General features: G+C 52.2%; 1 protein-coding gene across 5 annotated transcripts in view; it reads left to right on the top strand.

The window, feature by feature from the left end:
- GTF2IRD1 (GTF2I repeat domain containing 1) overlaps positions 1–26,577 on the top strand; it is a 138,915-nt gene that overhangs the window by 57,564 nt on the left and 54,774 nt on the right. For 3 of the 5 annotated variants that reach the window (XM_064296099.1, XM_064296098.1, XM_064296102.1), the window contains exons 10-18: positions 4,036–4,061; positions 5,110–5,218; positions 6,293–6,330; positions 6,821–6,901; positions 7,517–7,606; positions 23,735–23,782; positions 24,021–24,176; positions 24,663–24,728; positions 26,290–26,473. In XM_064296099.1, the coding sequence (XP_064152169.1) occupies positions 4,036–4,061; positions 5,110–5,218; positions 6,293–6,330; positions 6,821–6,901; positions 7,517–7,606; positions 23,735–23,782; positions 24,021–24,176; positions 24,663–24,728; positions 26,290–26,473 (798 nt within the window). The remainder of the gene's footprint in view (positions 1–4,035; positions 4,062–5,109; positions 5,219–6,292; positions 6,331–6,820; positions 6,902–7,516; positions 7,607–23,734; positions 23,783–24,020; positions 24,177–24,662; positions 24,729–26,289; positions 26,474–26,577) is intronic. The other 2 variants (XM_064296101.1, XM_064296100.1) reach the window with 1 other exon arrangement.

Below are 26,577 nucleotides of genomic sequence, written 5' to 3'. Positions count from 1 at the left end.
CAGGGGAAGGCTTTCTCTCTCTGCCCACTGTGGGAGAAGGTCCTCATTAATCTTCCCCCAGGTCTAGCAGGGATTCCAAATCTATCAGGGACCCCAGGTCCTAAGAACGGACTCTGCTCCTAGCTCTTCTTTCTTGGTGTTATGAGGCCCCCTCTCTCTGCTTGCTTCTCTCTCCTTTTATCTCTTGTAAGATCAGGGCTGTGACCTGAGTAAGGGTGTTGCGTCCCATCCTAATCCTCTTTAATGTAACCTAATCTTGCCGCATTAACCACAGACAGAGATTAGGGTTTACAATGCATAGGAAAATTACATCACATCACATCACACAGTGGAGGACAGCCACACAATACTGGGAATCATGGTCTAGCCAAGTTGACACACATTTTAGGGGACACAGTTCAGTCCATGACCGATGGTGAATTCCATCTCGGACACGTTACAGTGGAGGAGCTTGAGAAGTGTAGCTCTCAGAGGCCAAGCTGAGATGTCAGGGGGTCAGGAGGGGGGTCTGGGTCAGAGAGAAAACCTGAGAGCTGTCAGCATGGGCCAGGAGGAGATGGGGGGTCGGATAGAAGAAGCCCCACCTTAGAGTCCTGGGAGAGGAGGAGGAGGGGCTGTGACCACCAGGAGAGCAGGGCATCTGCTGCTCCAGGACAGGGTTCTGAGGCCACTCTGACCAGCAGTCCCCTGCCCTCAGGATAAAGTACAGGCTCTCCCTGTCCCCAGCTACCTGGCCTGGCCTTGGTGCTGCTCTGCCTCCCACACCAAGGGGAAGCTGTAGCTCTAGGCACCTCTCTGCCTCCAGGGCTTTGCTGAAGCCCTTCCGTCTGCCTGGCACAGGCTCCTGCCCACTGTGGCTAAAGAGCCCTCCCTTAGGAGTCCCTGGGTGGCGGGAGTCCCTCAGCTGCTAACTAAAAAGGTTGGAGTCCACCCAGAGGCACCTCAGAAGAAAGGCTTGGCAACCTACTTCCAAAAAACCAGCCATCGAAAGCCCCGTGGAGCTCAGTTCTACTGTGGCATTCATGGGGTCGCCACGTGGGCGTCAGCTTGGTGGCAAGGGTTTTATCCTTATCCAGGAAGAATTCCACGCTCTGGCAGTCAGTGCCGTCCCCCCACTCTAGGCTCCTCACCTGCTTGTTCCCAGCAGTGTGAAGGCATTTGAGACATCACCATGTCTTCTGCCCTCAGTATCTACTGTGGGGACCCTACTGGATGAATGGTTCTTGAGGTGAGTTGAAGTCAGTTGACTTAGGTCTAGCTTGAAGTTTTTCTTGCTGCTGCCTAGGTCCTTTCCCCTCATTTTACTCCTGGTGCGGGGGAGTTGTGGAAACCCTGGTGGCGTAGTGGTTAAATGCTATGGCTGCTAACCAAAGAGACGGCAGTTCAAATCCTCCAGGCACTCCTTGGAAACTCTGGGGGGGCAGTTCTACTCTGTCCTACAAGGTCGCTGTGAGTCGGAATCAACTCTATGGCACTGGGTTTGGTTTTTGGTTTTTTTGGGGGGGTTGTGGTTGTTGTTGTTAGCTGCCATCAAGTGGACCCCTGACTCATGGCACCCTGTGCACAACAGAGCAAAACACTGCCCGGTTCTGGGTTGTCTCCATGATCAGTTGTGGATTGGACCGTTGTGATCCGTAGGGTTTTCACTGGCTGATTTTCAGAAGTAGATGGCCAGGCCTTTATTCCAGGGCACCTCTGGGAGGACTCAAACCTCCAACCTTTCTGTTAGCAGCCAAATGCATTAATTGTTTGCACCACTCAGAGACAATAGCCTTGTACAAGCAGCCCTTTTTCTGAGGTTCAGTTTCCTCATCTATAAAAACGGCATAGCGATGCCCCCTTCGAGGTTTTTTCCAACATAAAACGAGGAAGTGGACGTAACCCCTGACGTAACGAATAGGTGGTCAGTCAACATGAGCCCTTTTCCTTGGCCTCTTCCCTCATGTCTGAAGGAGTAGTTAGGATCTTTGGCTCCGAAAGCCTGGACTGAATCTCACCTGTATGACCTTGGACAAGTTACTGTACCTAGCTATTCTGTGCCTCACTTTCTCCATCTGTAAAATGGGGCTGTTAGTTGTCCACATGAGGCATGGACATCATGTTGGTTGGAGACTAGGTGGCCTGATCTGGGTAGGGTGCTAGAACAGTGGCTGGCCTATCGCGGGCCCTGAGTGTGTTTTCACCATAACATGGTGAAGCCTCATCAATGAGGCGTTTGTATCGTCCCCGTTTGTGTGTCAGAAGAAAAGATGGCCTAGAAACAACCAAGAGGTGGCATGTCTGCCCTGGCCCACGTGTTCCCAGGGTACGGGGTCGGGGGAGATTGGGGGAGGTCAGGGTGCCCTCCTGTCAGAGGCCTCTCCACAGCCAGTGTGGGTCTAGGTATTCCTCGGTGGTATGGTGCTCCCTGACCCCTGACCCCAGCTCATGCTGATCTCTGGCCCCCAGGTCCTTAGAGCACAACCCGGAGTGAGAGGACCTGAGGAACATTTTGACTCGAACTAAGGAGAAGCATAAAGGGAGAGATGCTGGAAGGTTCTAGAACTCTGAGCAGCTGTGCAGGATGGCAGTGTCCATCCCACAGACGCTGTCCCGTTGGGTGGCCACATCAGACCTGCCCCCACCCCAGCTGCACTCAGGAGACTGGGCACCACTGTGCTGTGTCTGCCCCCCGGCCTGTGCTCCCTGATAAATAAATAACCCCAGAAAGGGCAGCTGCCCTTGATGCTGCCTGGCAACCTCAGCCACAGGGTGGGCTGTGGGAGCAGGCCTCAGAAGGGGAGCCAGTTTCTCCCAGAATTACTCCTCTGGCAGCTGCTCGGCCTCATGGGGCCCAGGGAACAGCAGGGGAACTGGGGCTGCTCCTGGGGACCCTCGAGAAGGAGGTCTCTTGGAACGGTCATGGGAGCCACCCTCAGGCCTGCTCAGCAGTCTCACGGCCTGTGCCCACTCCCTGCCACCCACAGTGGACTTTTCTGCCTGTTTGAATTTTCTGCAGGCAGTTCCCCGTGGGCCTCGTTAGGCCTCCTTGTATGTGGGCTCAGACACCCCTTCATTTCACTGATTCTTGCCTCTGGTGCCTAAGCTTACTTAGGCCCTGTCCCTTGTCCAGCCGCCTCACAACATGGCAGGATGTGTCTGCAGCCACCCAGACCACCCGTCTGAGCCCCCCCAACCCATTGGGCATCATCCTGGGGGGTTGAAGTGAAACAGAAAGACACGAACCCTGTGGACAGACAGGCAGGTGGCCCCAGCTCTACCCCACTGACCTTTGCTCCATCCTTGTTTTCTTGGTCCATGTGTCCCGGTGTCTTATCTGGAAAACTCAGGAGTCCTGGAACAGCCCCTGGGCCCCCAGCCTCTCTCCCTCCAGGGGAGGGACCAGGTGCTGGAGACGGCATGCAAGACTGAGCCCCTGGCTGACGCCTCCAGCCCTGACTCAGCCAGAGGAGCTGCCAGCACCCCGCTGCCTTCCTCTCCCCACCCTGTGCGTTCACGTTGTCTGCTGAGGAATTTCCCCATGAGCTCACCTTAGCCCTCTTCCCCTCCCGTGGGAGACCCCTTTGGCTTTGAGACACACCCTCACAGTCCTCGGTCAGCCTGAGTGGCTGTTAGTGCTCAGCAGGTCTGGTTCGTGCAGCCACAGAGCTGCTGGGGAGCAGGGGCCACCGCACTCCTGTCACCAAACAAGACACAGATGTGCTGAGTGGAAGCCTATGAGTGAATGAATGTGTGGTTCACGACAGGGCCTGGTGAAGCACTGGGCTGGAAGAGGCCTTGGGGTGTCGTGGTGAAAGGCTGGGCCCCAGGACTGCCCAGGCACTGGCCCCAGCCGTCCCTGGCCCTGTGGTTTGGTCTGGCATCTTCTACTCTTTTTCACCGAACCCTCTCCTGCCGTGTGCGTGGCTGGCCAGGGTGCCCAGCTGTGCATGTGGGACCCGAGTAATGTCCCTGAGGGGTCCTGGAGGGTGTGTCCCTGAGCCCTGTGTGCCCTGGGCCTGCACGTTCTCACGCCTGTCTCTCCTCTCTCCCCAGGATGTTCGATGAGCGAATTTTCACAGGTATGTGCAGATACCATTTAGTGGGTTATAAAGTTCCCAGGTTGATGCCCCTGAGGTGTGTTAAGCTCTCATCTCACAGCACCCTGTTCCCTGGGTCCCACCCCTGGGCTCAGGCGCCCAGGTGTGTGTGCTCTGTGAGGGCTCCCCCAGCTGTACCCCATTCTTCGGGTCCCGCCCCTGGGCCCGGGCTCCCCCAGCTGAGCCCCTCCCGCCTACACACTGCCAGGATGCGTGCTCCCAGCTCTGGACGCCCTGACCAGGATGCGTGCTCCTGGCTCTGGACGCCCTGAACAGGGAACAACAAGGCCAACGTTGGCTGCACTCTAGCATGTACCGGGGAGTCTTTGACTGTTGGCATGTTTCCGTTGCTTTGATCTTCCCAGCAGCCCTGGAAGCAGCTCCTGTCCTCATCCCCATTTGAAGCTGCAGGAACTGAAGCCCCGCTAGTGAGGGGGTGCTGCAGACCCAAGCCCTCAGGCTACCCTGCTCCATTCAGTGGGCAGCACCTCTCAGGAAGAGAGGTGGGATCTGCCTGGGGCAGCAGGGGGCATGGATCTTGGGGTCCCCCCGGTTCCCAGTTTTGGCTCTACCCCTGACTAGCTTTGTGACCTTGGGCGAGGTCCAGTGGGCCCCAGTTTTCTCATCTGTGAAATGGAATGGCACAGCGCTTTCCTTCTGGGCTCCTGTGATAATTAAATTTGAGAACAGGCTCCAGTGCAGCCTTGGAGGCAGGTGGGCTCTTGTCCTGAGGCTGCGTCAAGCCCAGTAGAGCCTTAGCGGTCAGGACAGCCGTTTCTGGCTGCTGTCTTTCCTCCTGTGTCCTTCTCCTCCTGCACTCTGGCCTTGGGGCTGTTATCCCTTCTTCCGGGAGGGCATTTATCCCCAGGGCTTGGTCCCGGCTGGTGGCAGCTGGACACGGAGCCAACAAGAGGGAGGGAAGAGGGCAGATCACACCGCCGGGGGGCCTCCAGGAGCTTCACACAGGCACCCTGCAAGCAAGGGGACCAGAGGGCCTGTCTCCTGATCCCCCTCCCCATCTCTCCACCAGGGAACAAGTTTACCAAAGACCCCACGAAGCTGGAACCAGCCAGCCCCCCCGAGGACACCTCTGCAGAGACCTCCCACGCCACTATCCTTGACCTGGCTGCCACTGCTCGGTAGGGCCCTGCCCCTGCCCAGTGCCTGCCAGGGACTCCCCACACCTCACGCCGTCAGGTCCTCACACACAGACCCCCATAAACACATGGGCTCTCATCCCACACCAGGCAGCCAATCCCCAGTGGTGTGAGGAGCCCCGGGGAGAGCCCAGAAGAGGGAAAAGGAGTAGAGAGAGGCTCTGCTTTTTCTCCACCAAGAACACTTGTCCCCTCTAGGATCCAGCTGGATGCCATCTCCTCTCGGAGGCCTTCCCTGATCTCCCCCTAGGTCAGGCACCTGCCCGAGTACCCGTGGAGCCCTGCACTCAGCAGGTGGCCTGGTCACCATCCACTAGTGCCCCACCCCACAGACCGTGAGCTTCGGGGCTCAGGGATGGGCTGTTTCCCCAGAGTCCCCACGTCCAGCCCAAGCCCCACCTCGGTGTTGCAAGAGCCCAGTACCAATTGCCATCCCGTTGATTTTGACACAGCAACCCCACGTGTATCAGAGTAGGACTGTGCTCCACAGGGTTTTCAGTGGCTGTTTATTCTGAAGTAGATCGCCAGGTCTGTCTTGCAGGGTGCCTGTGGGTGGGCTCAAACCTCCAACCTTCTGGTTAGCAGCTGAGTATGTTAACTAATTACACCATCCAGGGACACCATGAGAGGGCAAGGGAATTAACCACTCAGCCCGACCCAGGACGATGCCCAGCCTTGCGCGCCAGCCTGTCTTCTCAGATGTCCTTGCCCCCTTCCAGGCTGGCAGTCCCTGCCGCTCTGTCCCACTAGCAAGCATTGACCAAACCCCCACTGTGCCAAGTGCCCAAGCTGGCCAGGTCCAGGCTGCCCCCAGGAGCTCCTGGCTGGTGGGAAAGGTGGGTGCCCAGGCAGCTCACCCCAGGCAGGGGGCAGAAGCTTGTGCTGGTGACAGGCACCGCGAATCTCTCTCAGGGCTGAGCACTGTCCTGTGGGCCTGGGGGAGTGGGGTGATGCAGTCAGGTGTGGGTGCCGAGTTGGGTGGCAGCTGGGGACTCCAGCTACCTGGACAGGCAAAGCAGAGGCCGTGACCAAGCTGATGCTGTGTCCTTTCCCCAGGTCAGACAAGGGCAGCATCCCTGAGGACTGTGGGCCAGGTGAGAAGGGGCGGGCCCGCTGGGTGTTGTGGGTGGGGGCCTCAAGGAATAGACCAAGTCAGAGCATGAACCTGCAGTACTGATGAGGCTGCTTTGCATCCCCCGCTCCCAGCCCCTTGCCAGCAAAGCATAGAGCTTGCTGGGAGCTCACCTGTGGGCATGGAGGGGCAGGTGGGACTGAAGTGCAAGTCGGGAGGCCTGGGTTCTGGCTCCAGAAGTGCCACCCGCCATGTCCGTGGGCTAGCAGTTTCCTCTCTGTGGACCTCAGTAGCTGGGTCTGTAAATCAGGGAGACCAGGGCTGGCCTGATGGCCTCCTGAGGGCCTGCCTGACTCTCTCTCCCTGGCTTGGGCAGCAGCTTTGGGGCTGATGTGGCTTTTCCCAGATGCTCACTAACCAGTCACAGACTTGAGAATGTTCTGAAATGACTCACCTTGCCCACCAAGAGGCTGGTACCCAACCTGACGATAACGTGTGTCTCCTCCACATAGGAACCTCTGGGGAGCTTGGTGGGCTGAGACCCATCAAGATTGAACCAGAGGACCCGGACATCATTCAGGTCACCATCCCAGGTGAGGGCCAAGGCCTGCAGGTCAGACCTTGTGGAACCATCCAGACCCTCCAGGACCATCCCTGCTCTGTCTCCTGAAGTCCTGCCCCAGCCAAGAAGCAGCCTTTGGGCTGTTGTTTCTGTAATGTGACTCTGAAAGGAACAGGAGCATTGAGCATGCTTTCTCCAGCCACACGGACGGGCCCTCTGTGTTGGGAATTCTTGCTCTCAGCCCCAGCCTTCCTAAAGCAGGCTTCCTCTCATGTCCCCCCAGTCTTCACCTCTCTGGCCTGCTACCCTGGGATCTGAGAGGCAGAATGGAGAAGGGAAAGGCATTCAAGTGAGAGGTTCTGGGCTTGACTGTAGACTCTGAACCCCCTGAGCCTTGGTTTCTCTGTCTGTGAAGGGTGGGTGTACTTGGCCCCTGGAGACTCAGCCATGGGGATAACCACTGGGAACCCTCAGGGCTCTGGGTCCCCCTGGGTCATGCCTGGCCTTTGGAGTGGGTAGTCCTCCAGAGTTCCAGACCACGGCTTCCTTGAAGGGGTCTCAGTAGGTGGGCTTGCTGGGCAGGATGGTCCCCAGGGGACCATGATGGGGCAGAAGACGTGCGTATCACTTGGAGTTCTGTCTCCAGACCCTTCGCCAACCTCGGAGGAAATGACAGACTCACTGCCTGGACACCTGCCCTCGGAGGATTCTGGTTATGGGATGGAGATGCTTACTGGTAAGAAAGAGGTGGGGCTGGTGGTGCTGGGGACCCACCACTGGGGAGCAGAGGGAGGGTGGGGCAGTAAGGACTCTTCCTGGTTTCCCTGGCCCCTGTTGGAGGAACTCCATGTGTGCCTGACTCCCTTGCCCAGCTGGCTTCATTTCAGAAAAGTTAAAGTAGGTCTTGATTTACTGCAAAGTCTGGTTACCATGCCTTTCCCAGACGCCTCGTGTTGGGATTAATTTGCTGATTTACTCAATAAATATTTATTGAGCACCTGCTGTATACGAGGCGCTAGGGACAGAACAGTAAACCAAACAAGTTCCTGCTGTGGTGGGGCTGACCTTCCGGTGAGGGAGACAGACATAGGCAAGTCAGTCAGTCAGACACCTGTGTCAGTAAGTGCTGAAGGACCCAGAGCAGGGTGATGGGTTGGTGAGGAGGTGAGGGATGGGGACGAGAGGATTTGGGGGTCAGAGAGGACCTCACTGAGAAGGCGGCTCAGGAGGGAGCCACGTGGCTGTCAGAGAGAGAGCTTGCCAGGCAGAGAGAACAGCCGGAGCGAAGACCCTGAGGTAGGACTCTGCCCATCTTGACCAAGGACCACTGGAGGGACAGACCCAGGTGTGGCTGGAGCAGAAGCATGGGGACTGGGCCATGAGGCCAGGGAGGTGATGTGGTGGTTGGGCAGGGCAGGCACGTCAGAAGAAGACTGGGGGCTTGACTCTGAGGGGACGGGACCAAGGAGGGACATTTTAACAGGATTTACTCCAGGCGCGGGGCTGAGAGTAGACGGCAGAGGGCTGGGGACAGACCAAGACAGATGGGCTATTGGGGGAATCAGGCAGGAGTGGTAGACAGGAGATAGCAGGGAGAGGGGTTGGGCTCTCTGTATATTTAGAACTTTATTCTGGAGGATTTCCAAAACAGAATTTAAAAAATAGTTTGATGAATCCCATGTACCCAACTTCCACCTCCAATAATTATTAGAAGCTATTATTGGGAAAAAAGGAACCCTGGTGGCGCGGCGGTTAAAACCCTTACTTGGCTGCTAACAGAAAGGTTGGTGGTTCGAACCCACTAGCTGCTCCTCAGGAGAAAGATGTGACAGTCTGCTTCCATAAAGATTACAGCCTTGGAGACCCTGTGGGGCAGCTCTCTGTTCTGGAGGGTCACTGTAGTCAGAATTGACTCGACAGCAATGGGTTTGGTTTTGGTTTTACAGAGAAAAAAGTGATCAAATATAAAAGCGTGATAGGTATTTAAAAAAGTTTTTTAAAAAATGAATTATTATAAAGAAAAATAGCACGTAAACTATAGAACAGGAGGCTCACTCAGGGATATGGCAGGAAATGGTGGTGTTACTCAGACCCTTACATTCGAAAGCTTGGTGGGTATGCAGGCAGGCCAGGGCGCCTTCAGAAGAGTGCTGCGTGTGAGTCTCTGCAGTGTCCTGTTTGGGTCTGGGGATGCGTGGGGGGTGCTGAAAGGTGCCATGTGGAGGCGTCATATGCAGCGTTGAAGATGATCACTGCACCCCCAAGTCACTGCCCAGAAATAACCTTTAACCCTTGAGCCAAAACTATCCCGCAAAGCCATTGTTTAACTAGAGTTCAGCTCAGTTAGTAAAGAGTGTTTGCCTTGAGCGTTGTGCTCTTCCTTACAGAGAAGCTTCTATACGGTCTCCATGAGTTGAAATCAACTCAGTGGCAACCAGTTTGGTTTGATTTTTATATGAGTTCAAGGAGCCCTGGGGGCCCAGTGGTTAAAGCACTTGGCTGCTAACCAACAGATCGGTGATTCGAACCCACTCCATGGGAGAAAGATGTGTCAGTCTGCTTCCGTAAAGATTACAGCCTAGGAAACCCTATGAGGCTGTTCTCCTCTATTCTGTAGGGTTGCAATGAGTTGGAATTGACTTGACGGCAACAGGTTTGGTTTTTATATGAGTTCAAGTGGACAACAGTTACTCTAAAGCACAGATGAGAACTTAAAGGGGCAGAGAGTCTAAATTAATGGTGGTGAGTCGGTGTGGGTGGAGACGGAGACCGGTGACAGTAAGAAGTATGTAACCAGTGTCACTGAACCACACATCCAGAAATGTTGTGTCGTGCATATTGCCACCGTAAATGAACAAACAGGTGAGCAGTGCCAGGAGATTGAACAGATACGGTACGCAGCGGAAAAACACACCAAATTTGAAGCCTAAGAAGAGCCTTGTGTGGGGGCAGGGACCTGAGCATATGTAGTATACATGCAGAGACCTGGACTGGGAGGAGGAAGGGAAATACAATAATCAAACAATAAAATCAGACCCAAACGTGACAGAATGCGAATATGTATTTACTCCTGGTAGTAGGTACAAGGGTGTTTGTTATAACAGTCTCTATACTTTTCTGCACTCTTTTATTTTTCCCCTACAAAAAAAGAAACAAATGACTGAAAAGTAAATAACAAGGTTACCTGTAGGCCTAGGAGGAATCCCTGGACAGTGCAAAACGTTAATGCCCTCAGCTGCTAACCCAAAGGTTGAAGGTTTGAGTCCACCTAGAGGCACCTCGGCAAAAAGGCCTGGCAGTGTCCAACAAATAGCCACTGAAAACCCTTTGGAGCCCAATCCTCCTCTGACAACGTGGAGCTGCTCTGAGTCGGAATTGACTCCGGGGCGTCTGACCGGCCCAGACAGGTGGTGCCGTGTTAACTAATGGCCGAATACAGGCGGACATCTCTGCTATGGCTTTGCTTCTGTTTTCTCTGTCAGGGGGCATGACCTAGAAACTAGGAGTGAGGGGGGTGCAGGAGTCCCAGCTCAGTCAGGACCTACAAAGGGCCTGCGGAGTTGCTTGGATAGGTTTCACCGTCCAGGTTCTGATGAGTTGAATCCCAGGGCAGATACTACCTAAGGGCCACTGTCCGTAAGTCTTAAACGTCATGGTGGATGAAAAATGACCTGACAGCAGAAAACACTCCAAGAAATGAGGGCTCATGTGTGTCCGTCCCAGGCACAGTCTGGAACAGATTTCTGTATAGATGATTGTGAGTAATCAGAAGGGACCCAAAGCCAAACCCAATCAGCCACCCTGGAGTAGGTTCCAACTTAGGACAACCCCACATGCTTCAGAGTAGAATTGTGCCTCATAGGGTTTTCAGTGGCTGATTTTTTGGAAGTCTTTTTTCCGAGGTGCATCTGAGTGGCTTCAAACCACCGGCCTTTCTTTTAGTAGCCAAGTGCATAACCGTCTGTGTCACCCAGGGACTTCTAGAAGGAACCCACAAAAAAAAAAAAAACCCACTGCCATCAAGTTGATTCTGACTCATAGCGAACCTATAGGACAGAGTAGAGCTGCCCCATAGGGTTTCCAAGGAACCTGGTGGATTCAAACTGCCAGCCTTTTGGTTAGCAGCCATAGCTCTTAACCACTACGCTACCAGGGTTTCCAGAAAGAACCCAGTATGAGGTTATTTGTTAGAAGTGTGTTGAATCAGGGAACAGGATCTCAGGCCAACCCTGGGTCAGCATCTCATAGGTATACTGGGAGATCAGGGGATTCAGGGGGACCCCAGCCTCCACCTGGAGAAGGCTCCAGGGGCGCCATGGAGGGCTTGGCCCTTTCTTACCAACTTGGGAAGGAACAGACAGTCCCCCCAAGAGTGAAGTTCCAACGTGCCTTGGCAGACCAGACACTGGGCTGAGATTTAAATGATGAACTGCCCAGGGACATGTGTGGTCGGTTTCATTTCCCAGGGAGCATGCTGAGGTGGAGTTTTCTGTAGAGGATGTTTATTGGGGGCTGCCCTTGGGATCAGCACCTGTGTGAGGGAGGGGAAAGGAGCACGAGAAGGCAGAGGGAAAAGCTGAGCCACGATGGAGGTCCAGGACTGCCTCACCCAACCCCGTGAGGGACACGGAGCCAAGAGGGCTCTCAGAGGTGCTCTGTGTTGACCTGAGGTGGCCAGGCCTTTATACCTCCACCTCAGTCAGTCTGAGGATGTGGGCTGCCCCAGAAGGGCGTGACTTGGCAAAGGTGACGCACTGCAGCTGAGGCGGTCCTAAAGGGATGACTACTGAAGGTCCGTGCTGACCACACTCCTGGCCGCTGGGGTAGCAGTCTTCCTTGAAGGGGGACCTGAGCAAGCAGTGGAGAGAAACGAGGGTTTGAACAGAAGGCATTTTATTTTGTGCCTTAATTGGTTAAGACTTGCTGAGTAGTTGGGGCGGTGGGTACTGTCACCCGGCACTGGTAGGAATGCAAGTTTTTGAAGCAATTTGTCAGCTGGAAGAGCCATGAAAACGTGCCTCCCCTGGTGGTTCCAGGGATCCAGCCCTAGGAGATCATCTGAAACGTGGACAGTGTTTTCCGCACAAAGGTGTCCATGGCAGTGTTAATGACGACAGTGAAGAGTTGGAAACAGCCTGCCCAGCGGTCAGGGGACTTTGAACAGCCACTAAAAACAGGCAACAGGAGAAGGCTTCCGGTGCAACCTTAATGCTCCTGATACACGACGGATGGTACTCTGTTTACAACTACGCTGAAAACACAGTCACTGGGAAAAAACTGAAAGGAAACCCCCAAAATTTGCCATGTTAAGCGTTGTGAAGTGTACAATCCAGTGACATTAATGACATTCACTGTGTTGTGCAGCCATTGTCTAGTCCCCAGAGTTTTCATCACCCTGTCCTGTAGGTCTAATTCAGTACCCTCTAACCTGTGTTGCTGTGAGTTGTCGTTGAGTCGGTTCCGACTCATGGCGGCCCCACGTGTGTCGGAGTAGAACTGTGCTCCGTGGAGCTTTCAAGGCTGTGACCTTTCGGAAGCAGGTGGCCAGGCCTTACTTCCGAGGAGCTTCTGGGTGGGTTCGAATTACCAACCTTTCACTAGTTGTCCAGCGCTTAACTGTTTGTCCCACCCAGGGACTCCCCCTTAAGCTCTAACTCCATACTTCCCCCTTCCCCCAGCCCCTGGTAACCACAAATAAACTGTGGTTTCTACACGTTTGCTTATTCAAGTTATTTCACGTAAGTGGGATTATTCAGCGTTTGTCCTTGTGTGTCTGACTTATTTACTCAGCCTAATGTTTTCCAGATTCGTTCCTATCGTAGCATGTATCAGAACTTCGTATCTCTTTAGAGCTCAATAATGCTCCGTTGTATGGCTGCACCACATTTTGTTTATCCGTTCATCTACTCCTGGACACTTGGATTGTTTCCATCTTTGGCTGTTGTGAATAATGCTGCCATGAACTTTGATGTACAAATACCTGTTTGAGTTCCTGCTTTCAAGTGTTTTTACTATAGTGTACCAAGGAGTGCCAACCACTGCGCCACCAGGTCTCCTATAGCGGCCCTATAGGGGGTTAAGTGGCATCTCATTGTGGTTTTGATTTGCATTTCCCTAATGACGGAGTGATGGTGGTGCAGTGGTTAAGAGCTCAACTGATAACCAAAAGGTTGTCTGTTCGAATTCACCAGCTGTTTCTTGGAAACCCTGTAGGGCACACCTACTCTGTCCCGTAGGGTTGCTATGAGTCGAAATTGACTCAACGGCAACGGGTTTAATGACATCAAACGTCTTTTCATGTGCTCGTTGGCCATTTGTTTATCTTCGTTAGAGAAATGTCTATTCAAGTCCTTTGCCCGTCTTTTAATTGGGTTGTCTTTTTGTTACTAGTTATGATATGCTCTTTATTTTCTTTTTAATTGTGCTTTAGGTGAAGGTTTACAGAGCAAATTAGTTTCCCGTTCAGTAGTTCATACGTAAATTGTTCTATGACACAGGCTGCAGTCCCCGCAGTGTGTCAGCACTCTGCCCATTACCACCCTGAGTCACCATTTCCATTGGTCTGGTTTTCCTGCCCCTTCCTGCCTTCTCATCTTTGCTTTTGGGCATGTGGTCCTTTTAGTCTCACGTAGGTGATTGTTCTAAAGAGCGCTTTCCTCACCTGTGTTCTTGTTCGTTTATAGGCCTGTCTGTCGTTGGGCTAAAAGATGATCTCGGGGAGGGGCTTCCGTTCCAAGTTAGAAGGGTGTCTAAGGGCTGTAGTCTCGGGGGTTCCTCCAGTTTCTCCCACACCAGTAGATTTGGTCTTTTTTATGAATTTGAATTTTCTTGAACATATTTTTTTTTTCCCACTCTAACGGGGACCTTTTATTGTAACTCTGGTCAGAGTAGTCAGTAGTGGTAGCTGGGTACCATCTCGTTCTTCTGGCCTCAGGCTGGTGGAGGCTGTGGTACCTGTGGTCCACTAGTCCTTGGGATTAATTGATTCCTTGAGTCTTTGTCACTCTCATTTGCTCTGGATGGAAAGACACCAATAGTTGTATCTTAGGTAACCACTCGCAAGCTTTTTTTTTTTTTTTAATAATTTTTATTGTGCTTTAAGTGAAAGTTTACAAGTCAGTCTGTCACATATAAACTTGTATACACCTTACTACATACTCCCATTTACTCTCCCCCTAATGAGTCAGCCCGCTCCCTCCTTCCAGTCTCTCCTTTCGTGACTGTTTTGCCAGTTTCTAACCCTCTCTACCCTCCCATCCCCCCTCCAGACAGGAGATGCCAACACAGTCTCAAGTGTCCACCTGATACAAGTAGCTCACTCCTCATCAGCATCTCTCTCCTACCCACTGTCCAGTCCCTTCCATGTCTGATGAGTAGTCTTCGGGAATGGTTCCTGTCCTGGGCCAAAAGAAGGTTTGGGGACCATGACCGCCGGGATTCCTCTAGTCTCAGTCAGAGCTTTAAGTGTGGTCTTTTTATGAGAATTTGGGGTCTGCATCCCACTGATCTCCTGCTCCCTCAGGGGTTCTCTGTTGCGCTCCCTGTCAGGGCAGTCATCAGTTGTGGCCTGGCACCAACTAGTTCTTCTGGTCTCAGGATGATGTAGGTCTCTGGTTCATGTGGCCCTTTCTGTCTCTTGGGCTCTTAGTTGTCGTGTGACCTTGGTGTTCTTCATTCTCGTTTGATCCAGGTGGGTTGAGACCAATTGATGCCTCTTAGATGGCCGCTCGTTAGCATTTAAGACCCCAGACGCCATGCTTCAAAGTGGGTTGCGGAAAGTTTTCTTAATAGAATCTATTTTGCCAATTGACTTAGATGTCCCCTTAAGCCATAGTCCCCAAACCCCTACCCTTGCTCCGCTGACCTTCGAAGCATTCAGTTTATCCAGGAAACTGCTTTCGGTCCAGTCCAGTTGAGCTGACCTTCCTGTATTGAGTATTGTCCTTCCCTTCACCTAAAGTAGTTGTTATCTACTATCTAATCAGTCGCAAGCTTTTTAGACCCCAGACTGTACTCACAAAGTAGGATGTTGAATGTTTTCTTTATGATCTGTGTTATGCCAGTTGACCTAGATGTCCACCAAGACTATGGTCCTCAGCCTTGAAGCCCAGGAACTCAGTCCTGCGAGGTGTTTGGATATGTGTAGGCTGTTTCCATCCTGTGCCACCTGTGTGCTGTATTGTATATATGAGTATCCATGTAGCACATACATGTATGTAGGTAGAAATATACACAGTCAGACCCTTAAGTCCGGTCTTTTTATGTGAAGTTGAGTTCTGCACCACACTTTTCTCCTGCTCCATCAGGGACTCTGTTGTGTTCCCTGTGAGGGCGGTCATTGATGGTAGCTGGGCACCATCTAGTTCTTCTGGTCTCAAGCTGATGGAGTCTCTGGTTTATGTGGCCCTTTTGTCTCTTGGGCTAATATTTTCCTTCTGTCTTTGGTGTTCTTCATTCTCTTTTGCTCCAGCTGGGTTGGGACCAATTGATGCATCTTAGATGGCAGCTTGCAAGCTTTTAAGACCCCAGACGCCACTCACCAAAGTGAGATGTAGAACATTTTCTTAATAAACTTTGTTATGCCAGTTGACCTAGATGTCCCCGGAAACCATGATCCCCAGACCCCTGCCCCTGCTGCTCTGTCCCTCGAAGTGTTTGGTTGTGTTCAGGAAGCTTCTTAGCTTTTGGTTTAGTCCTGTTCTGCTGACTTCCCCTGTGTTATGTGTTGTCCTTCCCTTCACCTAAGATAATTCTTGTCTACTGTCTAGTTAGTGAATTCCCCTCTCCCTCCCTCGCCCTCCTCGTAACCATCAAAGAATGTTTTCTTCTGTGTTTAAACCTTTTCTTGAGTTCTTATGGTTTCATACAATATTTGTCCTTTTGTGACTAATTTCACTGAGCATAGTGCCTTCCAGATTTGTCCATGTTGTGAGATGTTTTGCAGATTCATCGTTGTTCTCTATCGTTGCGTAGTATTCCATTGTGTGACTGCATCATGATTTATTGATCCATTCATTTGTTGATGGACACCTAGGTTGTTTCCATCCTTTTGTTATTGTGAACAGTGCTGCAGTGAACATGGGCGTGCATGTATCTGTTCATGTGACATTTGTTTTTTGATGTGTGTCTTTATTGCTGTAAATTGACCTTGGGCCACTGCTTTTGCTGCGTCCTAAAGATTTTGGTATGTTGTGTTTTCATTCTCATTTGACTCTAAGAATTTTTTTTTTCCATTTTTAATTTCTTCTATTACCCAGTGGTTTTTAAGCAAGGTGTTATTCAATTTCCATATATTTGTTTTTTCCTTGTTCTTCTTCTTCTTTGTAATTTGGTCTGTTCTGGAGAATAACCCATGTGCTTTGGAGAAGAGTATGTGCTGTGCTGCTGTTGGGTGTAGTGTTCTGTATATGTCTGTGAGGTCAAGTTACTTGACTGTGATGTTTAGATCTTCTGCGTCTTTGTCGAGTTTCTTTGTAGTTCTGACCTTCCTCAAAACAGGCGTGTTCAAGTTTCCTGCTCTTATTGTGGAATTGTCTATTTCTCTTTTCAATATTGTTAGAGTTTGTTTTATGTATTTTGGAGCTCTGCTGTTGGGTATGTAAATATTTATTAAGGTTATATCCTCTTGGCAGATTGACTCTTTAATCATCATATAGTGCCCTTCCTTGTCTCTTACGCTGGGTTTTGCTTTAAAGTCTATTTTATCAGAGACTGATATTGCCTCTCCTGCTCTTTTTTGGTTACCGTTTGCTTGATATTATTCCCATCCTTTGATTTATATCTTATTTTTATCTTTGTATCTAAGGTGTATCTCTTGTAGGCAACATATTTATTGATGGGTCGTTTTTTTTAATTCATTCCGTTACTCTCTGTCCCTTGACTGGTGAATTTGACCCATTTACATTCAGTGTGTTTATTGATAGGTTGAATTTACCACTTTTCATTTTATTGTGCTTTTTGTGTGTGTATAGTTGACGGTTTCTTTGTTCCACGTACTTTTCTGTACTGAGTTCTTTTTGTTTATGGATTTTTTTTTTCCATCGTTGATTTTGTGTGTACTAAATGGCACTAGAAAAAGTCTTTATGGTTTTCTTTTTTTTTTATTTGTGTGAGTAGGTTTACTAATTTTCTTTGTGGTTACCCTGAAATTTACCTTTATCCTAAGTTTAAAACAGTCTGTTATATCTTGATATCACCCTGACTTCCTCTCCATATGGGAGTTCTGCAGCTACACCATTTATTCCCACCTTTTATTTTGAAGTTGTTTTCATTTACACATTGATGTTTCTGGCTCCGTCTTTCCAGTTTTGTAGCTTTATTTTTGAGAATTCTTTGTCTTGATTGATATCTGGGTGATATGGTCACGTGTCTTAATCTCAGGTTGTCGTCTGATGTTACTGGCTCTCTGGAGGGCTTCCTTTAATGCTTTTTGTAAGGTTGGTCTGGTTTTTACAAATTCCTTTAATTTCTATTTATCTGGAAATGTTCTAGTTTCACCGTCGTATTTGAGAGATAATTTTTCTGGATATGTAATTCTTGTTTGGCAGTTTTTTCTTTCACGGTTTTCTGTATGTCATCTCACTGCCTTATTGCCAGCATAGTTTCTGCCAAGAAGTCAGAGCTTAGTCTTACTGGTTCCACTTTGTAGATGACAATTCATCTCTCCCAGGCTGTTCTCAGGGTTCTTTATCTTCGGTTTTGGAAAGTTTGATTTTGATATGCCTTGGTGACTTTCTTTTGGGGTCTGTCCTTCCTGTACAGGGTTCATTGAGCTTCTTGAATGGATATCTTCTCATCTTTCAGGATATTAGGGAGGTTTTCTGGCAGCAAATCTTCAAAAATTTACTCTGTGCTTTTTTTTTTTTTGTCCCCTCTTCTGGAATTTCTGTCACGTGTAAATTATTCCTCTTAACAGTGTCCTACATAACTCTTAGGCTTTCTTCATTTTTCTTCATTCTTTTTTTTTTTGAATGTTCCTCAAGTTAGTGTCAAGAGATTTATCCTCTATTTCACTGTTTCTGTCTTCCATTGATTCAGGTGTACTCCTGTGTCCTTCCATTGAGTTTTCTGTTTCTGAGATTTTGTTGTTAATCTTCTGGATTTCTCGTTGCTGTTTTCGTATGGTTTCTAATTGTCTATTTTGCCATTTTGTTCTTGCGTTGTTTTCCTGAATTCTTCTAGAGTTTTGTCCGTATTTTCTTTGATTTTGTCTGTGTTTTCCTTGATCTCTTTATTGCTCTCTTGGGGAATCCTATATCTGTCTTCTGAATTCCTTATCAGGTAGTTCCGTTACTATTTCTTCCTCAGGCAGGTTTTCTGGCCCTTTATTTTGGTCATTTGGTTGATCCATGTTGTCCTGTTTCTTTATGTGATTTGATATTTATCTTCTGTGGCCTCTGAAGCATTAAAGTGTTATTATATTTTATTTATTGTATATTTGTTTGCTTAGTCCCAATTTCTTGTTCTGCTTTTGATCTATCCAGACAGGCAAGGTAGACATACTACTCCGACCACTAATCTGACAGCACTGGGTTGCTCACCACCTGTTTCCAGGTGGGTGGGGCAGCGTTTGGTGGTATAAACACAGGTCTGTATCTGCTGGTCATGTGGGGCAGCTGAAGGTGGGCCGGGCAGGTGTTGGCCACGATTGGTCATTGATCCAGTGGCGCTGGAGCAGGCGGTGGTATTCTCCAAGTGTGTGGTGGGCCAGGAGTGGTTGGTGTGGCAGGTGAGTGGGGGCCGTGGTCATTACCACTCGCCTGGGGGGGTGGGGGGTGGGCAGGTACGTGTGTGTTTATGTGGTTGTTGCTACTCTCTGGGTTCGTGGAGGGGGGTGAGTGGCAGGTGTGCACACACACAGGTGCTCGGTCACCGCCACTTGCCGTTTCTGGGGGGTGTGGGTGACAGGTGGGTGCACGCACAGTTGCTGCCACTCGCTGGTTCAGGGGGAGTGGGTGGAGGGCAGGCACACATGTGTGGTCACGCAGACACCCCCGCTCGCTGTTTGGGGAGGAGAGGAGTGGGTGACAGGCAGGTGCATGTGCAGTCACACGGTAACTACCGCTTATCAAGTCAGGGGGGTTGTGCAGGAGGTGGGCAGGTAAGACCATGGCAGCCTGCTTACTACTGCTCTTCAGGTGTGTGGGAGATGGGCAGGTGAGTGCACAGGAGGGTGCGTACTACTGCTCTTCAGGTGTGTGGGGAGGTGGGCAGGTGAGTGCGTGGGCGTGTGCTTACTGCTGCTCTTAGGTGTGTGGGGGGAGGTGGCAGACAGGGCTGGTGGGGAGGGGCTTGTGGCTTCTGGTCAGGCAAGGTGGCTGGGTTATGGGACCCTCTGCCATTCCCGATCAGGAGGGTGGGGGAGGGGGTACTCCTTTGGCTGGCAGACTTGGGTGCCTGGGAACTTCCCCTCTGCTGCCGCGAATGGTCAGGACCTGCCCCTGACCAATTACAAGGAGGGGGTGCTACCTGAGGTCTGGTCAGGTGAGGGACTCCCTACCGATACTGTACTGATACGCCACCTCTTGTGCGTCACCCACCCCAGAGGTCACGTATCACCACTCCTGAGTGTACCTGTTCCTGGATCCTGGTGCTCTGTCTGTTCTGTGGGCAGCAGAATCCCTGGAGTTCTTGTGCTCCTTTCTGTGTTTTCCTTCCTTAGATTTGAGTCATGATCCACTCGGCTTGCTTCTCTCCAGGCGTGTTTATGTAGTGTCTCTGTCTCTTACGGACATGCCGTGAAGTTGCCTTCCTGTGTTCCTCACCCGGGGTCACGGCTGGCTTTGTCTCAGGATGGCCATGTTGAGCTGGGACGGCTGGCAGAGCCACTGCTCTGTTCCACTCCTCTTTCACTGTGTTCACTTTTTTCTTCCAGTGGGTGTTCAATTCAATTCTTTATCCTTCCTTTTTGATGTTCAGAGTTCTAGGATTGTTACCTGAATCTGTTTCACTTAGTTTCTTGGGTCTTTGCCGTAGAGGGAGAGCATGGTGCGTCTGACAGCTCCACCATTTTGGCTCCTCCCCTGATATGCTCTTAATACATCGGGAATGAAGGAAAAAATGCTCTTTGCCCAGACACAGGATGGGCATGACCAGACCTGGCAGCTGTTTGTTGTGAAACCGTCTGGGGAATGTAGTTGACCACAAACTCAGGAGGAGCCAGCGGTGTGGTGTTGGCAGCTAAGGATTCACATGGTGCCTGGCTGCCTTCCCAGAGGTGTTAGAGGAGACCATAGGAGGTGACGCTCCCCTTGACTCACAGCTGAGAGCTGCTCAGCCCCGAGGGGCCGGGGGCAGGTGGAGGAGCTTGGTGCAGATTCTGTTGTAGAGGCTCCTCCACTTGATTTGACAGAGGGGGAAACAGGCTCAGCAAGGCCGGTCCTCCTCCCCATGGCCACCCAGCCAGGTCAGAGCCAGGACTAAAACCGAGGTTTGCCAACTGCCCCGTCCAGGACTCTTTGCAAGGCTCCCCACTCAAACTGATGAATTACGAAAGTTCTGAGGTTTCACAGCTACCATGGATTAGGGGTTGTCTTAGTTACCTAGTGCTGCCGTAACAGAAATACCGCAAGTGGATGGCTTTAACAAACAGAAATTTGTTTCCTCACAGTAAAATGGGCTGAAAGTCTAAAATCAGGGCGTCAGCTCCAGGAGAAGGCTTTCTCTCTCTTTTGGCTCTGGAGGAGGGTCCTTATCATCAGTCTTCCCCTGGACTAGGAGCTTATCTATGCAGGAACCCTGCGTCCAAAGGATGCGCCCTGCTCCTGGCACTGCCTTCTTGGTGGTCTGAGGTCCCCCTGTCTCTCCGCTTACTTCTCTTTTATGTCCCAAAAGAAACCAGCTTAAGATACAGTCCAGTCCCGTAGACTGAGTCCTGCCTCATCCGCACACCTGCCGCACATCCCCACTCATTAACGTCATAGAGGTGGGATTTGTAGCACTTAGGAAAATCACAGCAGATGACAAAATGGCGGACAATCACACAATACTGGGATCCTGGCCCAGCCACACTGACACATTTTGGGGGGACACAATTCAATCCATGGCAGGGGTTTTTTGGTGTGTTTTTCTGTTTACTGAGAAGTTATGTGTACTTTGTAAAAACAAGCACACAGAAATATATAACACAGAGTGACAGCTTCCGTGGTCTCTCTCCTCAGGTGTAGTGTCTGTCGTCTGTGGGTCTTCACACATGTGCTGATGAAGGTTACTACTGTCGTTACAAGTTATCCTTTTTTTCTCCCTTAATGCTGTGGGTACATTTGTTTTCTTTCCTTTTGTTTAACTGTGGTAAATATATACGTAACTGAACGTTTACCATTTCAGCAGTCTTCACGTGTACAGTTCAGTGATGCTATGTCCATGTTGTTCAGCCGTCCCTTGGGCCTCCTTCTGCAGCTGCATGGTGTTGGGCGTGGCATTGTCATTGATCATTTATTCAGGTTGTTTTCAGTTACTTACTGTTGAAAGCAGTGGAGCGGTGAGCAGGGACATGTGTGTTCAGCGTAAATAGTCCAGCCCTCCAAGCCTGGGTGGGGAAGCAGACAAGTTCCCCATGTTTAGAGTTTGGGCCTCAAAGCATATGGGTACTTTGAAAAGACCCGCAGGAATGGAGTCAGCTCCTCTTCCTAGCCCAGAAGCCCCTCCTTAGACGAGGGTCTGTGATGTTCAGACCTGCAGACAAGCTGTGTAGGGCGCCTGGGCGGCTGGGTCTGATTATCGCCCCTGGCTGGCTTCCCTAGATTATTTGCCAGCTCCGGGTGCCCTGAGGGGGAGGCCGCTGCACACACAAGCAGCTCAACAAAGTGTACAGATTCCCTGGACCTTCCTTTGGTTGTCCTTCATGGACCACCTCGTGAATTTAACTTTTAATTGATGCTCCAGGGTGTCCCCTTCACCATGGGACAGGTACAGGTACTGTGACTCCTGGGTTTATACTCCTGCAGAGACAGACCCTCCCTGCAGAGATAGCAGCCTGTCCCTCCTGCCCACTTTGTGTTCCTACCCAACTCTGTCTCTCTGCCTGCCCCTCCGTCCATCTAGAAATGGCAAGATGTAGTTTCTCAGTTTGAGTTTCCCCAGAAGAAGACCCTGGAACCAGGATTCAAGTGCCATTGGTTTATTTGGGAGGAGATGGCAGGGAAAACTAGTAGGAAGTAAGAGCTGAGCTGAGACTGGAACAACAGGGTGTGTGTTATCAAGCCGGCTACCGTGTGGGCAAAGAGCCCTGCTTGCACGGTGGTTAAGTGCCAGCTGCTAACAGAAAGGTGGGTGGTTCGAACCCACCAGCTGCTTTGCAGGAGAAAAAACCTGGCTACCTGCTGCCATAAAGATGACAGCCTAGGGCAGTTCTGCTCCATTCTACAGGGTCACTATGAGTCAGAATTGACTTGATGGCACGCAGCTACTACCACCGTGGGCAACTGAGCCGAGTCAGTTAAGGAGTTGTCAGAGCTGATGTACGTCACGCACCTCAGAGTTAACGAGCCAAGTGGCGAGGGGGCTCGGAATCGATCCTCCAGCCCCACGTCAGTGGCCGGGAGCTGCTTCCAGACGTTAACTCCAGCACTTGATGCTTGCGATTCTGCACCTGCAGCCAGATAAAGCCTTTGGGCAGAGAGAAGATGGCCGCAGCATCTACCACCCACAGGGTGCCCAGTGCACTGAGGAGTTGGGGCCGAAAGCTCAGGGCTGGCCCTCCACCTTTCCAAGCTGGTGGCTGAGTGCAGATGAAACCCCCTGGAAGTTCCCAGCTCATTCTGGGCTGAGCTTACCTTCCCTCCACCGAGAGAGCAGACTGGCATCGCTGGCAGCTCTTCCAGGATCAGCCCCTTCCTTCCAGCTCACAGACCCACCTGGGACAGGCGTCCAGGTGCTCTGCACACTCACCTCCAGGTTCCCTCTCCATGAGCTGGCCGTACGACAGCTGATCCGTGGATAGATGCCTGATAGATGTGGATCCCCCTGCTTCGCCACTCGCCAGCTGAATGCCGTGGGCTGTTTAAGCCTTAGTCCTGCGTGAAAGCACCTGGCAACACGCGGCACCAAGCAATCGCGCTTCTAAATCACACAGCCACCCGTTGCTTCTCCCTCTAAAACTCCTTGGTTGCTCCTCCAGCCCTCACGGTAAAGGTCGGCTGCTTAGCAGAGCCCTCATCCTGCGACATTCAGGCCACGGTCCACCTCTGCCCCCCCCCACCCCACACACACACATACACACATGCACACGTGCACTTGGTCCTGCAGCCTAGCTAGTCTCTGAGTTTGTCCTCCACACCACACTGGTCCTCCATCCCCGCCATTTCCCTGGACTCTTGGATTCAGCCCGAGGGTGCCCCTCCTCCATCCCCCATGTCCATCAGAGGACCCACCCACCCCCTGCCCCCCCAGCCCGCACGCCCATGCACCGCGTCTTCACTGCCTGTGGGTGAGCGTCTAGAGACAAGGTCCAGCCCGTACTCTGTCCCCTCATCCTGTTCTGCCTTTCTTCTTGACATCACACCATCTGGCATTCTGTACTTACGTCTGACATCATGGTAGGAGGGCAGGGCTCTGTCTTGTTCCCCACTGTGTCCTCGGTACCTAGAACAGAACCACGGAAGGAAGGGCTGGCACCAGGTGTGCGTCCAAATGTTGTGGAATGCCTGGTCTCTGAACCTCCCCTCTCTGGGTGCTTGGAGGCGAGGGGCTACTTGTAAGGAATTGGGGTCTGTGACCCCTTCTGAGGGTCACTGGGCTGTGGTCAAGAGTCGGGGCCCGTGGCTTGCCGCTCACCACCGCTCACTGTCCTGATGGTATTGCTGGCGGCACTGGCCTTGGGGATGATGTGTGTGGCAGCTTCCCAGCGCTCTTTATTCTCTTTCAGACAAAGGCACCAGTGAGGACCTGCGGCCCGAGGAGAGGCCCATGGAGGGTGAGGCGCTCTCCCATTTCACCCACGTACCCCCCTTCCTCTCTCCACTGCTCTGTCTCCCTTTTGTTTCTGGGTCTCTTCCCTCTCTCCCCTGGAAGGGGACGGGAGGCCTGAGGTGGGAGGAGATTTCTAGACCTGTCTTCTAAAACCAGGTCAGAGATGCAGGCGGCTCCCCCTGGGAAGGGAAATTACAAGGCTCTGGTTTTCTTCCATGTACACCATGCTTCTTTCCCCCAAGGTTTGGAGGCTGAGCCCAGTCTTCCTGAGCAGGGAGAACTTAGGCCTGGAAGCACAGAATTGGCATTGTATCCTAGGAACAGATGTGCTCAGGGAGACCCAGGAACACTGCTTATTCCCTCTCTGCTGAGAGTGGGCTCAGGACAGGAGAATCAAGGTGGGGAGGGGTCTGTTTTACCTCTGGAGTATCTGCCCCAGGGATGGGATGAGTGGGTATCAGAGGAGAGAAGTGTCATCACCCCAAACGTAACCTGGTAGGAAGACCATGCAGTATTAGCAAAAGTCCACTGCCACCTGGTGGCAGCGTACTCAATTTGCTGGCTTAGTATGCACCCACTAATTAACAATCACTTACTGAGCTGGTCTTCAGTGCTGCTCACCCATGGTCCTTCCTAGGCCACAGAACCTTCCAAAATCTCCATTCAGGCCTGGTGGTGCCCTTGACCCAATACCACAGGCAGTTTTTGAGCCCAGGAATTGTGGACCTGTCTCTGAGGAAATAGATCACCCACCACCACCACCCCTGGCCTCCCCATTCCAAGGTTTTACCCCAGGGCCGTGGTGCCAGCAGAGCGGGGACATGAGCTGAGGAACAGCTCAAGCTGCCACCGGGATGGCTCAGCACACTGCCCTTGCCTTCCAGACAGCCACGGCGATGTAATCCGGCCCCTGCGGAAGCAGGTGGAGCTGCTCTTCAACACACGATACGGTGAGCAGGAGCTGGGCCGCACCCGGGACATCCTGGCCTCCTCCAGCTGCCCTGTTCTCAGAGTGGCTGCAGACCCCAGCTCCCATCACAGGGATGTAAAGAGCTGGCTGGGACCACCCTCAGGGTGGGGAGCACTTGAGGGCCTGCTGCCTGGCCACCCCCCAGCTCCAGGCATCCTGCATGTGGAGACGAGGCACTGCCCCTAAAATGCTGCACCACGTCCTCCGTCTACACGCTCATGCTCATTGGTTCCCTGCCTTCACGTCTACACACTCACTACTCCCTCTGTCCACCCGCTCACACGCTGCCCTGCTCCTCTGTCTACACACTCATGCTCATACTCACTACCTCACCTGTCTACATGCTCACACTCACTGGCTTCCTGCCTCCTCCACCTACACGCTCACACTCACTGGCTTCCTGCCTCCGTCTGCATGCTCACATTCACACTCACTACCTCCTCTGTCTACATGCTCACACGCCGCCCTGGTCCTCTACACACATGCTCACTAGCCCCGTGCCTCCTCCATCTACATGCTCATGCTCACACTCGCTACCTCCTCTGTCTACATGCTCACACACCGCCCTGCTCCTCTGTCTGCACGCTCACGCTCACACTCACTACCTCCCCCGTCTACACGCTCACATGCTGCCCCACTCCTCCGTCCACACGCTCACGCTCAATGGCTCCCTGCCTCCTCCATCTACACACTCACACTTAACCACCTCCTCCATCTACACGCTCACACGCCGCCCTGCACATCTGTCTATATGCTCACGCTCACAGGCTCACTCACTCCCCCCCGAGTCCACCACAGCCCCAGGTTGAGGGGCCGCCCTCCCCACTATAACAGCCTGCCCCCCGTCCTCACAGGCCTCCTCATTCAGTGTCAGCGGGAGGGTGCGTAGCAAGAACGTCCCTGCTCTAGAGACCAGGAAAGACGAGGGCAGACAGGCACTTTGCCCCTATGGCCGCCAGCCCTTGGGCTGGGTGCTTCACACACTGTCTCACCCCGTCTCACAGATCCCTGTGTCCTGATGCCCACTTTACCCGTGAGGAAAAGTGAGCCCGACATGACTCACCCCAGGCCCCACACCTGGTGCGTGGTAGAGCCTGGCCCGGTCCTTGGATTTGACCTCTTCCCCAGCCGTGCTGTAAACTTTGGGGGTTATGCGTGCTGGGAGACAGTGACCCTCTGGAGGCCCTACCAGCACTGTGGGGACAGGTGAGCTCAGGAGTCACCAACACCAGATCTCACTAGGTGTCTGGTTTCTCCTGTGCAGCCTGGCAGGAGGTGACAGCCTGAGTGTGGGCTTTGGGGTCACACTGGCTCAGGTTTGCACCCCGGCTCTGCTGCCGTGTGACCTTGGACAAGTCACCCTCTGACCTCCAGGTCTCCTACTGTTGAGGGGGTAGCAATTTTCATGTCCCCAGAAGGCAGGGGTGTCTGGCCAAGTGGTGGCTCTGAAAAGGCTCTGGCAGCTGTGGAAATGTGGAGGGTAGGGTCAAGACTGGTGGCCCTGCAGCTCTGGGCGGCCCTAAGCAGCCGTGTCTCTGCAGCCAAGGCCATCGGCATCTCAGAGCCCGTCAAGGTCCCCTACTCCAAGTTCCTGATGTACCCAGAGGAGCTGTTTGTGGTGGGGCTGCCCGAAGGCATCTCCCTACGCAGGCCCAACTGCTTCGGGATCGCCAAACTCCGCAAGATTCTGGAGGCCAGCAACAGCATCCAGTTCGTCATCAAGAGGTAAGGCCAGGTCCGTGGGGGCCCCTCCAGGCTTGCCCTGCACCCAGGAACAGCACCAGATGGCCGTCTTCCTCACCAGATTGGCAAAGGCTTTCTTATAATGC

Source organism: Loxodonta africana, chromosome 12 (genome assembly GCF_030014295.1).
Source record: "Loxodonta africana isolate mLoxAfr1 chromosome 12, mLoxAfr1.hap2, whole genome shotgun sequence".
NCBI lineage: Eukaryota > Metazoa > Chordata > Mammalia > Proboscidea > Elephantidae > Loxodonta > Loxodonta africana.
This window is presented reverse-complemented; position numbering and strand designations above follow the sequence as displayed.